Here is a 15,566-nt window from a genome sequence, read left to right on the forward strand (position 1 = left end):
GCAGCCGATGGGACTTACTTTATTTGTATTTCATGCGGGGAAAAAAAAAAATAATTTTCATTCACTGTGGACACTAATCCATTTCTAACCTGATGCTGCCATTTACTGGTGATATTTGTGCCTCAATGGTTTAATTCCATTTTTATTGAGAAATTTAAGTGGAAAAATGATCATTTATCAATTTTCTACACACACACACACACACACATATATTATACACACATACATACATACATACATACATACATACGCACTCACATACTGTATATGATTCTACACAACAGCAACATAAAATAAATACATAACAAAAGTAATTTAAAAATCTCAAAATTAAATTTTAAAGGTAAGGCGTGGTAGATATTTTGTTTAATCTTTAATGTTTCATTGTAAATTGGTTCAAAGCTGTTTTTTTGTACGAGACCATCAAATATGGCCATCAAGGTATTGCGGAGGCTTTGCGTCCGTCCATCTGTCTGTCTGTGCTCAGTGTAAGCCCAGTCCTATGTCTGCCAGAGTCTTGAGTTCACAGAGGAGGAACTGGTGGAAATATTGAACTCCAAGGATGCCAAAAACGCTAAGACGGTAGACAAGCATGCTACTGACATTTTAGAAGCATTCATATGCTGTTCACAACAAAATAAATTGATCTAATTTACTTGACTCTTTGTTGTTTGCTTAATTTGGGAGGGGGGTGGAGAACATAACAATTGATGGATGGTAAGTCGTCCAACATAGAGAAATATTGGATGAAGAAAAGTTATATTAGACTAGGTTGCGCCTCATCCAATATAACTTTTCTTCATCCAATATTTCTCTATGTTGGACTCCTTACCATCCATTATTTGTATAATATATATATATATATATATATATATATATATATATATATATATATATATATATATATACACACACACACGAGGTCTGTTAGAAAAGTATCTGACCTTTTTATTTTTTCAAAAACCATATGGATTTGAATCACGTGTGATTGCATCAGCCAAGCTTGAACCTTCGTGCGCATGCGTGAGTTTTTTCACGCCTGTCGGTTGCATCATCCGCCTGTGAGCAGACTTTGTGTGAGCACTGGTCCACCCCTCTCGTCGTTTTTTTATTGCGAATAAATGTCTGAACGATTTGGAGCTTTGCTGCATCAATTTTTTTCCAGAAACTGTGAGAGACATCCAGGTGGACACCGTTCGGAAAATTAATATGGCTTTCAGGGACGATTTTATGGGGATTACACAGATTAAGGAGTGATCCAGATGGTTTAAAGACCGCCCACAACTGCTGAGATCGTGCCGCGCTCCGAGTGCCGATCAACAGGCTCAAACCCCGCTGAAACAACCAGATCATTTCCAACGTGAAGGCTTTGTTGATCCGTCGTCTGACTTTCACAAAAAGGCAGAAGTCGTGGACATCAGCACGTTTTCAGCACATTCTACTGTTACAGGAGTTTTTTTCATGGAAAGAAAAGCGGAGGGACGCGCCACGGAGCCGTTAATGACGCAGTACAAAACCACCTCCGTGTTGGTCTCACAGGACGGCTTTCAGGTGGATTTCAGACGGCTGTCGGTTGCTTTTCACTCCTGTGATTACCCGAGAAATTGAGTATGAGCTGGACATGAGACAACATGTCCTGTGAGGCTTCATCACGGCGTTGCTTTGCGCCATGCGGCTCCACCGCGACATGTGGAATTCCACTCCTCTTTCCATGACAAAAACTCCTGTAACAGTGGAATGTGCCATTCATTTCTAAACTGGACGCTGTCTTGATCCGGTATGTCGTCTGACTAGCACAGCAATTGTGAAAAGACTTGGACATCAGCACTTTTTCGGCACATTGAGACAGACGTGCAGAGGAGTTCCACGCGTCGCGGTGGAGTCGCATGGCGCAAAGCAACGCCGTGATGAAGCCTCACAGGACATGTTGGGGCATCTCCAGCTCATGCTCAATTTCTCGGATAATCACACAACTGAAAACCCACCGACAGCCGTCTGAAAGCCATCTCAAAGCCATCCTGTGAGACCAACACGGAGGTGGTTTTGTACCGCGTCATGAACTGCTCCGTGGCGCGTCCCTCCGCTTTTCTTTCCATGAAAAAAACTCCTGTAACAGTGGAATGTGCCGAAAAAGTGCTGATGTCCACGCCTTCTGCCTTTTTGTGAAAGTCAGATGACGTCCCGGATCAACAAAGCCTTCACGTTAAAAATGATCTGGTTGTTTCAGCGGGGTTTCAGCCTGTCGATCGGCGCTCGGAGGTGGGCGGTCTTTAAACTGTCTGGATCACTCCTTAATCTGTGTAATCCCCATAAAATCGTCCCTGAAAGCCATATTCATTTTCCGAACGGTGTCCACCTGGCGGTCTCTCACAGTTTCTGGAAAAAAATTGATGCAGCAAAGCTCCAAATCATTCAGACATTTATTCTCAATAAAAAAAACACCGAGAGGGGTGGACCAGTGCTCACACAAAGCCTGCTCACAGGCGAATGACGCAACCAACAGGCGTGAAAAAACTCACGCATGCGCACGAAGGTTCAAGCTTGGCTGATGCGATCATAGGTGATTCAAATCCATATGGTTTTTGAAAAAAATAAAAAGGTTGGATACTTTTCTAACAGACCTACTGTGTATATATATATATATATATGTATATATATATATATATATATATATATATATATATATATATATATATATATATATATATATATATATATATATATATATATAACAATGCTCATCGACAGGGTTCTTTTAGCATTCCGTTATATTTTTTCATTTCCACCTCTAACCTTTTATCCAAATCTGCAGCAAAATATGGAAAAATCTATAGACCACTGACTGAATGAAAATTAGCTTTACTACTTCACCTTATCTAGATGTTTTGTCAAAAGCAACTGGACTTCTTGTTTTGCCTTTAAGACTATTCTAAGAGTTTTTGTCCAAACAAACTACATCTACAGTTTCAACAGGAAGTGGAAAGATCAGTCATTGGAATAACATTTTGAATTGCTCCTCCTCCAAGAGTTCCACTTCGATCAGCCTGAATTTTCTACCATTCAAACTTGGTATATAGGGCCTCAAACTAATGAAGACAGAATATTTAAAGAAGTGGAAGTGGTATAAATTGCCTCAAAAGTGGCAAAACTCATTTGATGAGTGGGTTTTTTATCCAAGCAAACTAGGTCTGTAGGAGGGTGAACTAAGGGAGCCTAAATTTTTTAATTAGTAAGCGGAATAGGGTGTGTGTTTCTGAGTGTCACAAAGATGTGCTTTTTAACAAACTGGAAGAAACAAATCTATTTTGAGAAAGTTCTTATGTCTCTGTGAGCAAGTCAGCTTATTCTTCAAATATGTTTTTACACTTCATGCTTCAGGATTCTTTCTAAAATATAACTGATTCCATGTCGGGTTAGACCCAACCTTAGCTTGGTGAAAGTTAATGTGTTGTTTTGTGAGAAATACAGAAGACACTAGAACAAACAAAACCTCTGTGGTGGATGTGCAGAAATCTTACATATAAAATGAAAATGTATCCAAACATTTTTCCTTAATTGTTAAACTCTACTTCCTGTCCCGTAATCAGACTGGAGTCCCAGATGACTGCAGACATCCAGGCGATCCTGCAGCTGCTCCAGAAACAAACCGCCATCGGTCCGCCAGCCTACAGCACAGTCACCTCCAGCCCCGATTACCAGAGGCCAGCCATCAGGGTTCAACTGGTGTCTGCCAGCCAGACAGAACTCCGCCTCGGCCCTGCACCACCTCCTTCTCAGGTACCCCAATGGTGGTGTACGCAGGCACGAGAATGAGACATCCTGAAAGTCAGCCAGGGGTCTGGAGCCCACTGTAGGCACTCCTGGGTTTTAGGCGAAATTTTAAGCATTATTTTGGCAGCTAAGGAATATTTTGTTCAGAAAATTCTCATGCCTGTGTATGGGGACAGCAGAAATGTTTTGGGCACAGAAGTACTGCCCATTCTTAATGTGTTGTCACAATGTGAAGGATTGACTAAACAGATGAGGAACAGATTAAAATAATTTGTCCAGTGGCAAAATTCAGTAAATCCATCGGTCTCCAGTGGATGTGGGTCTCTGATAGATGGATAAGTCCAGGATATGTAACGGATAAAACAGACAATGAGCAGACAGCCCCCAAATGTGTAGCAATTTTACTGACAGATGTGAATGATGATACAACAAATGGATAAGATAATAGACAAAACTCTTAACAAAATGGTCAACCATGGGATAATAATGCATGACAGCCCTGCATAAGAAATGGAAAACAAACATACAACCACCGGGGATGCTCTCATTCAATGTCGGCTTAAAGTTTTGAGCATGCACAAAACTTTCTGATGGACTCGCCGAACATCAACTAACATGGAACACATTTAACAAATAAGGAAATGACTTTTACACACATGAACTGATATCAAAATTTTATATCCATTACTGTACTCATACGTTTCCTCAATCTGTCAGAGTTGCTTTACCAATATATATGTATTGAAACATATGCCTGATTATGACAGAAAAAAATTATTTGAATGAATGAATGAATGATTTTTATTCAGCACGCATGCGCAGACAAAATCTCTCATTTACAAAACAAGTCAAGAGAAAACAAAAATTAAAACATATAGAAAAAAAACTCAATTTACCACTTTAGTGCAGCTGAAAGGGTGTGGGCAGAAGCAAAAGCTTATAAACGCCCACCCCGTACATCAATTTCTGTGTACAAACAAAAAATAAACACAAAAAACAATTACCAGTCAGCAATGTAATGCAGTGAAACAAAGTAATACAACGAACAAACAAAAAAATAGCCACACAGTCAATTTACTTAATTACGCAAACTATAACAAGTTAATACGTATATTATTTTTATACAGTCTTTTAAAACAAGCCAATGTACTGGATACTTTAATGCAATCCAAACAATCATTCCACACTCGAACACCCTTTACGGAAATACAATAACTTTTAGCAGTAGTTCGAATCTTTCTTCTATCAAACACCAAAGATCCACGCAAATTATAACTGAACTCTCTCATTTTAAACAGCTCCTGGACATGATGAGGCAAGAGTCCATTTTTAACTTTATACATTATCTGTATTGTAAAATAATCAACCAAGTCATAAAATTTCAAAAACTGAAGACGAACAAACTGAATTTGTTGGTTCACGATATGGTTTTTTACTTATCACTCTTATAGCTTTTTTTGTAACAGAAATATTGGATTAGTATTTGTTTTATATGTATTTCCCCAAACTTCAATGCAGTAAGTCATGTAAGGGACAAATAATGAGTGATACAATGAAACCAACAGATGTTGGGGGAGAAAGTATTGTACTTTGTACAAGATAGCAATAACTTTTGATATTTTGGACTCAATATGTTTTATATGAGTTTTCCAACTAAGCTTGTCATCAACAAAAACTCCAAGAAATTTAGTTTGAGATACAATTTCAATTTCAAAACCGTTCAACAATAATTTACTGCTTAAATTTCTAGGCTTATTTCCAAATATAATGCGCTTAGTTTTACTGAAATGTTGTGATAATTTATTAGAGTCAAACCAGTATTTAATTTTTTGCAGTTCCCTCTCCACCAAGTCCAAGAGCTGTCTCAAATTGTCTCCACTACCAATCACAGTTGTATCATCAGCAAACAAAATACAACTTAAAGACTTAGAAACCAAACCTATATCATTAATATACAGCAAAAACAATAATGGCCCGAGAACTGACCCCTGGGGCACTCCACATGTAATCCTCAAAAATTCTGATTTTATCCCACCAAGGTGAACACACTGATATCTATTACGTAAATAACTAGCTATCCAGTTAAAGGCCAGTCCTCTAATACCATACATCTCTAATTTTTCTAATAATACGGTATGATCAATAGTATCAAATGCTTTCTGTAAATCAAAAAAAAAACCCCAACAGTGTATTGCTTCGTCTCTATTGCATTTGTAACTTGTTCCACAAAATCTATTAAAGCCAAAGAAGTTGTTTGATTTTTTTCTGAAACCATACTGCTGTTCGTTAAGTATATGATGTTTTTCTATAAAATCGTTCAACCTCTTTACAAATATTTTTTCCAGAATTTTAGAAAACTGTGGTAACAAAGAGATTGGCCTAGAATTTGCAAAAACATGTTTATCGCCAGATTTAAACAATGGTATCACCTTAGCAATTTTCAATCTGGAGGGAAATTTCCCAGTCATAAGTGACAGGTTACAAATATATGTTAAGGGTTTGATAATACAGTCAATAATGTTCTTAATCAAAACCATATCAAAGCTATCAATGTCAGTGGATTTTTTCCCCTTAATTTTATGAACTATGTTAAAAATTTCTTTTTCATCCGTTTCTCTAATAAACATTGAATCCTGAACTTTATTAATTAATTTATAGTTGTCCATAGAACACTTTACCGTAGTTATAATTGAGTTTGATAAATTTTTACCAACGTTAACAAAATAATCATTAAAATAATCAGCAATTTTATTTCCTTTTACAATTTTATCAGAGTCTATATAAAAGTAAGATGGATAATCTTTAACAATTTTCTTTTTAATGATTTCCCCAAGAGCTTACAGGTTTCCCTAATGTTAGTTTTATTTTTCTCCAACAAATCGCAAAATCTCCAATTACATCAGCCTTCATCCCCCTCAGCCATTACACCCTTAATTCTCTTTGCTTTGCCCTCTCCTGCCCCTGCACATTGACTCGGCGGTTCCCCTCCTGTTATTTTATTTTTTTTAATGACTCGTGCTACCAGGTGTTGGGGATTGTGAGTGAATCTTTTTAGACAAAGTCTCATTTGGATTGAAACTCCCACTGGTCCGTTTTAAGTCATTCTTGTGTATTATTGTCCTTATGCTTGCAGTCCTTGACTTGCCAGACAACACATCTTTTCCTTAGGTCATTGGATTGTGGCAGCTTTTCCTCCAGACCTTCCTGGTGTTTGGCTGCACCCATTTTAACATCTGTAAGCTGCAGAGAAGCATCACGCCGACATGGTGCTGCCACCTCGATGCTTCACAGATTGTGATCATGATGGTGGTAGTAAACCTGATCCCTTCACAGGTGGTCACAGAATCGCCTTTGTGCTTTTTGGCAAAACTGAAGCTGAAATATGATTTAGTCCCTCTGTGTCATAGGCGTGGTTCACTTCCCTCCTCCTTGCCCCGTCCCTCGTGGTGTGGGCATTACCACGATCCTAACTCTACACATGTAGTATTTATACTGAAGTTGATTTGGAATAAACACACAACACTTCCATTTCAATAATTATGCATCTTCTAAAACAGAAAGGCTGTCCTCGTGATTTAGCTGTGAGGTACTGGATGTTATGAAACAATAATTTTTTAGTTTTAAATTTGTATTTTAGATCATTTTGTAGAGCTTTGACTATATCCAGTTTGGTGGAGCAAGTAAGGCTCAGTATCCTCAAATTCCAGTTGCAGCTGAGCATAGAAGTGTCCATGAACAAGAGACTGATGCCCACAACCTTCTCATCCTTGGAGCACAGTTCTTTAGGCTGACACTTGTTGATTGGGCACAAGACATCTCCAGGATGTCCATCCTGACACAAGTCAAGCTCATCCTGGAGGATGAGGAATGGGTGGCCTTGAACTAAGAATGTTCTGTTTGGGAGGCAAGCGTACCAACTGCTTGTGTCGTATTGCTGTCCACATTGTCCCCCTCATACAAATGTCTAAAAAAAAGATGGAAGCACTTTTTGTGGAAAATGTCAAATTAAGTCCAGTGTCATTACCTTTGTAAAATAGTTTTTGACATAGTAGATAGCAGTACCCACGGGCGTGAAAACAGCAAGAGCCACAGCAATTGGACATTTGACCCCCAGTGACCTTGAACTTTAGCCCAATGATTGACCTCTAGCTGACCTTGCCAGGGCAGTTCTGGAATTGACTAAAGTGTGTGCCACATTTGGTCCAACCTCCATTGATAGACCAGGTTTTGGAGCAAAGGCACCTGTAGGAGTTGCCAACAACCAACCATGCAGATATGAATTATTGACTTTTGGTAAATATGCCGTTGCTGGGAAATTCTAGAATATGTGTACTAAGCTTGGTGCACATCAGAGTGAAAAACCTACATTTTGATTACCCTGATCCCAATGATTGACATTTGTTGAATTTGATCTTGCCTGGGCAAATCCAGACCTCACCTATGTGTGTGTGCCAGGTTTGGTGGACACCAGAGTGAAAATCTTTCAATCCAATGACCTTTACCTTTTCCAAAACAAATCCTTTCAGGACAGTTCTGTGCTCAAGCTTTGTAAGCTTTGAGTATGGTGGAAATCAACTGTAGGACCTGGTGGAAAGTGTTAAATCAAATATTGCTGAAACTTTCTAAAAGGGCTAATACTTTTCTGTAAGACTTCACTATGCCGTTCACTCTGATTCTCTTTGTTGTCTGCAGCTTCTATAATAAAAGGTTTGTGAAAGTTTCCTGCGTTCTCCTCCTCAGAGTTTGTTGCCAGGTACGGCACAGAACAAATCCAAAGAATCCTTGCCGGTCCTCCTTCACCAAGAGACTCTACAGGAAGGGAGCTTTTCTGGACTGCGCGAGAGAGACATGAAGCCAGATCAGAGACACAAACAAAACAACATGGACTGCCTGGAGCAACGACGACAGCAGCACCAGCCGGCGAGGTTCTCGCCAGGCCGACAAGCGTCGCTCCCCGACGTCCCGAGCAGCTCAGGAATGTTGGGACTCCACAGGCCAGTGTCTGACCCGGGGCTTCCAAGAAAGTAGGCCTCCTCCTCCTCCTCACCCTTGGACACTGGCTGAAGGTCTTCTCTCAAGCTTGACTCAGGGTCTAAGAAAGAGACTGAATATGCAAAGGAAAAAAAAAAAAACCTCTAGACTTTTTTCCATTCCTTTTCAGGATCCCGTCCAAGCCCAGCCCTGCTGATTAAATGTGTAAAGTCCATTTATACAGAGGTATTTATACACTATATTATTATTATTATCTTACTGTAAAGTCATTGCCCGTGTACATATTCCAAATAGAACACTGCCAGCAACACAAGGCACCTGATGTGCATTTTCTAAAAAGCGATATGCATGTTTTCTTTCTGTTGCATGTTCCACACAAACACTGCAGCGCACCAAGTAATCAGGTGTGATCTCAGCATGCTTACAGACTCCTGTAGCTACAAGTACCGTTTTCTAGATCTCCTCCCTCTTTGGCAGGGAGAAACCTACTTGAAACTCTTCGAGGCATTTGTCACTCCTTCACACACACACACACACACACACACACACACGCACACAAAAACACTTTCGGAAACTGCAAACAACCGAAGCAGCAGCGTTTAGCAGTTCACAAAGATCCATCTGTATATTTAGCGTGCCTACTTTACACCACATTGCCACAACATTTGAACAGCGAGAAATGTTTTCTTAGAAATTCTGGATTTCCAGATGTTGTCTATACCGCTCTTTTATACAGGACTTTGTTGCGCTGACATGGTCTGTATTAAAGAAACGCAAAGCATGTTTAGTGTTAGCATATGCATTAAGACTTAGCATGTCCACATAGGCCGCCTAATGCTAATGGTTAGCATGCAGAACAGGCTGCTAAATAGCATCTACCTGCCAACCCAAACTGACCCGATGGTGCAGTTCCAGACATGACCACATGAGGTTTCCTGTCTGTTCTTAGACAAGGAAGTTTGCACCAGTTCACCAACTCTAAATCGGTACCAGACGAATTTGAGGAGTAGCCCTTAACAGATTAGTGTCCCATCCAGGGGTAGCCACAGACTTTTTCCACTTCACACTTCGGAAACCGGAAATAAGGGCAGGACTAATGGAAGAAACAAGGCCTAGTAACGATTACTGTCTACAGTTAGGGTAACCCCTCCCAGGTTACCCTCACTGAGGCTTTGATCACATGACCAACATGGCAGAGCTTGTGACTGAAAAAAAAGGTGGATATTCCTCATATTCCTGTTATTGTTATTATAACTGCCACCAGAACTCTACCCTTCATTTCTGAACACTCAATGCGAAACACGAGTTGTGCACATGCATGAACATTCATAGGATTATGCATCAAATATTGCGCTTAACTTTTCATATGATGTGCAGAAAGCTTCATAAGACTTATGTTGCTGCATTTGCTAATGTTAACTATGGCTAACAATAATGCCAACCATAACCAGCACGACAAGATATGCTAACCAGGGGGGTTTTTTAATATGTGTGAGAACTCAAATGTGCCATGTCAGCGGAACATTGTACAATATAAAAAGCGACACGATCCATATCCGGAAATCCATTAACTCCTGGAAGAGCGTCATCACTGGCTGAGGTTTGTTGGGGAGGGTGGGGTCACGGTGTATTCTGTTGATGGTACAAGATGCAGTGATGTGAAAAGAGGCAGCACGAGCATCCCATAGCACAACACAACATTTGTCAGTCTTCAGAGCAATAATATTAACACAGAACAGGAATACACTGGAAACCACGGGGTGATTCTGGATCTCCAGAAATAATTTTATACAACATGAACCACAAAGCGAGATCAAGTGTTGCCAGTTTATGTTGTGTATTAAAATGCAGATGTTTAAAGTGATGATCTGAGTTTTAACACCACCTGTCCAGCTCTTCAAGTTTCACAAAAATACATTTAATTTGTTGCAAGTCCAAGGTGATTTAAAAAAATTATAAATACAGTGCAGGGTAACTGATGTACCTCGGCCTTGGGAGTTGTTTTAAGGGGGACTTTTGTGTGCAAAAAGCTGACATGATGTGCTAGCATGATTACATACAAACAAAAAAGGAGAAAAATAATTATAAAAAAATAATTTCCTACAGCTGCAGTATGACCTTGAGCTTAAAGAAGTGATTTGAAAAGCATAGTCTAAGGGTGTAACGCAGGGGTGCCCAAGTTCGATCCTCGAGATCTACCTTCCTGACACTTTTAGTTGTCTCCATGTTCCAACACATCTGAATCAAATGAAAGACTCGTTAGCAGGCTTTTAATGAGCCTTTCATTGGATTCAGGTGTGTTGGAGCAGGGAGACAACTAAAAGTGTCAGGAAGGTAGATCTCGAGGACCGAACTTGGGCACACCTGATGTAACGGATGTGTACACGATGATTGCACAATATAAAACTGATATGTGATGTTGGGAGGGTTTTATTTGCAGTTTTCTTTCAGTTTGCAAAATTAATTCACAGTCTTAAGTTTGATGTTAAGCTGCACAAACATCCAAAGATTCTCAGCCATGAGCAATTTGTGACACATAGATTCCCTGCATCCAAATACTCAGTGTATTCTAGTGTTAGATAGCAACCTATTGCCCAACTGTTACCATAGTACAGGTGTGCCCAAGTTCGATCCTCGAGATCTACTTTCTTGACACTCTTAGTTGTCTCCCTGCTCCAACACACCTGAATCCAATGAAAGGCTCATTAAAAGCCTGCTAACGAGTCTTTCATTTGATTCAGATGCATTGGAACAGGGAGACAACTAAGAGTGTCAGGAAGGTAGATCTCGAGGACCGAACTTGGGCACCCCGCCATAGTACATACAAGTAAGCTTGCCAGTAGAAGGGACACAATTCAGATGTACTACGTCACCGCCATCATACCTGTTCTTTGACTGGAATGTTTATAGATGACACGTGTGCGCACCCAGGTATGTCGCAGCAATTTCTATTTTGCAATGAAAGAATTTCTTAAACCGTTCCTGATATTTAATATATGTATATTTGTAACATGCCAGAGTTCCATGGACACCACTTCCATTTTCACATATGTCCACTATCTTCTTTGAATGTTCCCGGGAAGTTCTTCCTGTGCAGTAACCAGGCATCAGCTGCTTCATGGGTTACAGTAGTTTAGTCCATTTTGCACACTATAGAGGGAGTAGATCATTCGGGTACTAACTGCCTACTGAGTATGCAGACACCTGCTGCTTTTTGCATAATATGTGGTAAGATAATATGAGTTTTCGGAGATGACCACAATACCCCCAGCTGGCCAAACTTCGAGCCAACAGATTTTAAAAGTACTACATTACAATTAATATGTAAACCTGAAACTGCCTTATGCCCAACAGTGGAGCAATTTGGAAAGAGGTAGCATTTTAATTTTTGTCAAGAAGATGCAAAAAGTGTCAGCACTGATGAATGGCTAGAAAGAGTTGCTACAGGTACAATACCCCTAGGGTTGCCACCCATCCCTTAAAATACAGAATTGTCCTTTATTTGATGATTACTTGTTGCGTCCTGTATTGTTCCTGCATTGTTCCGTATTCTCATAAATGTCCCTCACACACTCATCAAAACTGAATAATGAACAAAATAAAAGTAGCGAGGACCTGACGCAAGGTACAGCAGATAGACCTCAGACTTTTACATTTGTATCTCCATGTGCCCACCTTTCTGGTCCTGTCACGGGTTGCCTGGTTGCCTGGCATGTCTACACCCGAAACTCCTCCACATCCAAAGAAGCAAAAACGTTTGCATATGTACAGATGTGAGTGGGAAGAGTTGAACCCCAGGCTTGACAGCGTTAGTGGCAATTGAATACACCACAAAGACAGGATATTTAATGTTCAAATTGATAAACTTTATTGTTTTTGTGCAAATATTTGCTCATTTTGAAATGGATGCCTGCAACACGTTTCAAAAAAGCTGGGACAGTGGTATGTTTACCACTGTGTTACATCACTTTTCCTTCTAACAACACTCAGTAAGTGTTTGGAAACTGAGGACACTAATTGTGAGTGTCATGATTGGGTATAAAAGGAGCATCCCCAAAAGTCTCAGCCGTTCACAAGCAAAGATGGGGCGAGGATCACCACTTTGTGAACAACTGCATGAAAAAAAAAAACAACAGTTTAAGAACAATGTTTCTCAACATTCAATTGCAAGGAATTTAGGGATTCCATCATCTACAGTCCATAATATAATCAGAAGATTCAGAGAATCTGGAGAACTTTCTACATGTAAGCGCAAGGCCGAAAACCAACATTGAATGCCCGTGACCTTTGATCCCTCAGGCGGCACTGCATTAAAAACTGACATCATTGTGTAAAGGATCTTACCGTGTGGGCTCAGGAACACTTCAGCAAACCATTGTCAATTAACACAGTTCATCACTTCATCTACAAGTGCAAGTTAAAACTCTACCATGCAAAGCAAAAGCCATACATCAACAACATCCAGAAATGCTGCCGCCTTCTCTGGGCCCGAGCTCATTTGAAATGGACAGACACAAAGTGGAAAAGTGTGCTGTGGTCTGAAGAGTCCACATTTCAAATTGTTTTTGGAAATCATGGATGTCGTGTCCTCCGGACAAAAGGGGAAAAAGACCATCCAGGTTGTTACCAGCACAAAGTTCAAAAGCCAGCATCTGTGATGGTATGGGGGTGTGTTAGTGCCCATGGCATGGACAACTTACACATCTGTGATGGCGATATCAATGCTGAAAGGTACATCCAGGTTTTGGAGCAACACATGCTGCCATCCAAGCAACGTCTTTTTCATGGACGTCCCTGCTTATTTCAACAAGACAACGCCAAGCCACATTCTGCACGTGTTACAACAGCGTGGCTTCATAGTAAAAGAGTGCGGGTACTAGACTGGCCTGTCTGCAGTCCAGACCTGTCACCCATTGAAAATGTGCGGCGTATTATTAAGCACAATATATAACAGCGGAGACCCCGGACTGTTGAACAAATGAAGTCGTACATCAAACAAGAATGGGAAAGAATTCCACCTACAAAACTTCAACAATTAGTGTCCTCAGTTCCCAAACCCTTATTGAGTGTTGTTAGAAGGAAAGGTGATGTAACACAGTGGTAAACATACCACTGTCCCAGCTTTTTTGAAACATGTTGCAGGCATCCATTTCAAAATGAGCAAATATTTGCACAAAAACAATAAAGTTTATCAGTTTGAACATTAAATATCTTGTCTTTGTGGTGTATTCAGTTCAAAATAGGTTGAAGAGGACTTTCAAATCATTGTATTCTGTTTTTATTTACATTTTACACAACATCCCAACTTCATTGGAATTGGGGTTGTAAAAATGTCCTCACTTTAAAGATTAAAATTATTGGTCTGTTTTCCTTAATAGGTATATTTATTATTGCACGCTTCAGTCATTGCAGTTTATCATTAAGTTTCATGTTAATAAAGCAATTAAAGCTTTAAGTTTGACTAAATGCTTGTTTCAAAATTAAATGTACCACTCCTTGGGTGGTGGTAGTGGCCCAGAGGAGCCGTGGTGGGTGTCCGTTATTTTCATTTCTGAAAGGTGGCAACCCTAATACCCCTCAAGGTTGAAGAAAAAAAATAATGTAGATTTAAAAAGTAGTACACAACATACATACCGTGTAACCACCTGCTTTATATATCAATTTTATGTACAAATGGGTGTTGGATCTGCATCCTCAACAGTCTGGAGCGAACTCTTAACAATCCCACATGGTACATTTTGGTTCAGTTCTGTTGTGCGTGCATGCTTTAGGGCTTCCACTGTCTTCCTGTATGTACACAATGTCATTAATAGATCACGTTTCAAAAAGTAGAAAAAAAAGTCATGGTTTGGGTGGAGAAGATTCTCGTCCTTCAATAGCCTTAGCTTTATTAGCCTGCACTAGCCTTTACAAATGACAAAGTACAAAACAAGCCAATGCAAGAAAAAAGAAAAAACCTTCTCCACAGTCAGAAATGTAAATGTCATTTAAAAGTTTTAAGGCTGAACTGCATGATGAAAATGAACTGCTCATTCTAGTTTTCTAATGGCACAAATTTGAATAAAACTCATGTATTGCATGGAGACTACACTTAAAAAGGTCTCAGACAAACTGTGTGACACATATTAAAAGGTACAGCACATAACTCGTGCACAGAGTTTTGGGAATAATGGGTCAACCTATTTTTCTAAAACAAAAATATTTCATTTACCATTATTTTTCTATGTACCTGATTCACCTATTTTTAAATCCCTGACAGTGGCATGGTGACCGATGAGCTTAACCTCTCAATGTAGCAAGATGTCAGGACATCGAGGTGTTGGACTTCCTATGTAATAGCAAAGTGATACTGCACATGGATTTTCATGTCGCCTACAGAAATTCTAATGATTTTATTTATTTATTTATGCATTTTATATATATTATTTATTTATTTGCTGTTGATTCTTAGCTGGCTTGATTCAACCTTCCCAGAATTAGGAAAAGTTGGGATGGTATTGGAAAAAAAAAAAAGTGGTAATTCTTACATTGACTTTGTTTTACATTTCATTGCACAGGATGAACTCAGAATATTTTGTGTGATCAGCTTCGTTTCATTTGTTAATATACATCCATTCCTACATGTAAGGACTGCAACACATTCCAAAAAAAAGTTGGGATGCTGATGCATTTACCATTTTCTAATGTTGCCATTCCTTCGCACAATACTGAACAGATGTTTTAGCATCAAGGACAGCAAGCGATGAAGCATTTCAGGTGTTATTTTTGTCCCATTCTAGTGCAAACACATCTTAAGGTGTGCA

At 39.5% G+C, this 15,566-nt stretch overlaps 1 protein-coding gene across 1 annotated transcript in view; it reads left to right on the top strand.

Moving 5' to 3' along the window:
• The window catches only part of kcnh7 (potassium channel, voltage gated eag related subfamily H, member 7), a 340,856-nt gene extending 331,549 nt beyond the window's left edge, over window positions 1-9,307 (top strand). The window contains 2 exon segments of the mRNA XM_034176733.1: window positions 3,588-3,777; window positions 8,512-9,307. Of these exon segments, the coding sequence (XP_034032624.1) occupies window positions 3,588-3,777; window positions 8,512-8,799 (478 nt within the window). The 3' untranslated portion in view covers window positions 8,800-9,307.
• Window positions 9,308-15,566: the final 6,259 nt, after the last annotated feature.

Source organism: Thalassophryne amazonica, chromosome 1, assembly GCF_902500255.1.
Source record: "Thalassophryne amazonica chromosome 1, fThaAma1.1, whole genome shotgun sequence".
Classification (NCBI taxonomy): Eukaryota; Metazoa; Chordata; class Actinopteri; order Batrachoidiformes; family Batrachoididae; genus Thalassophryne; species Thalassophryne amazonica.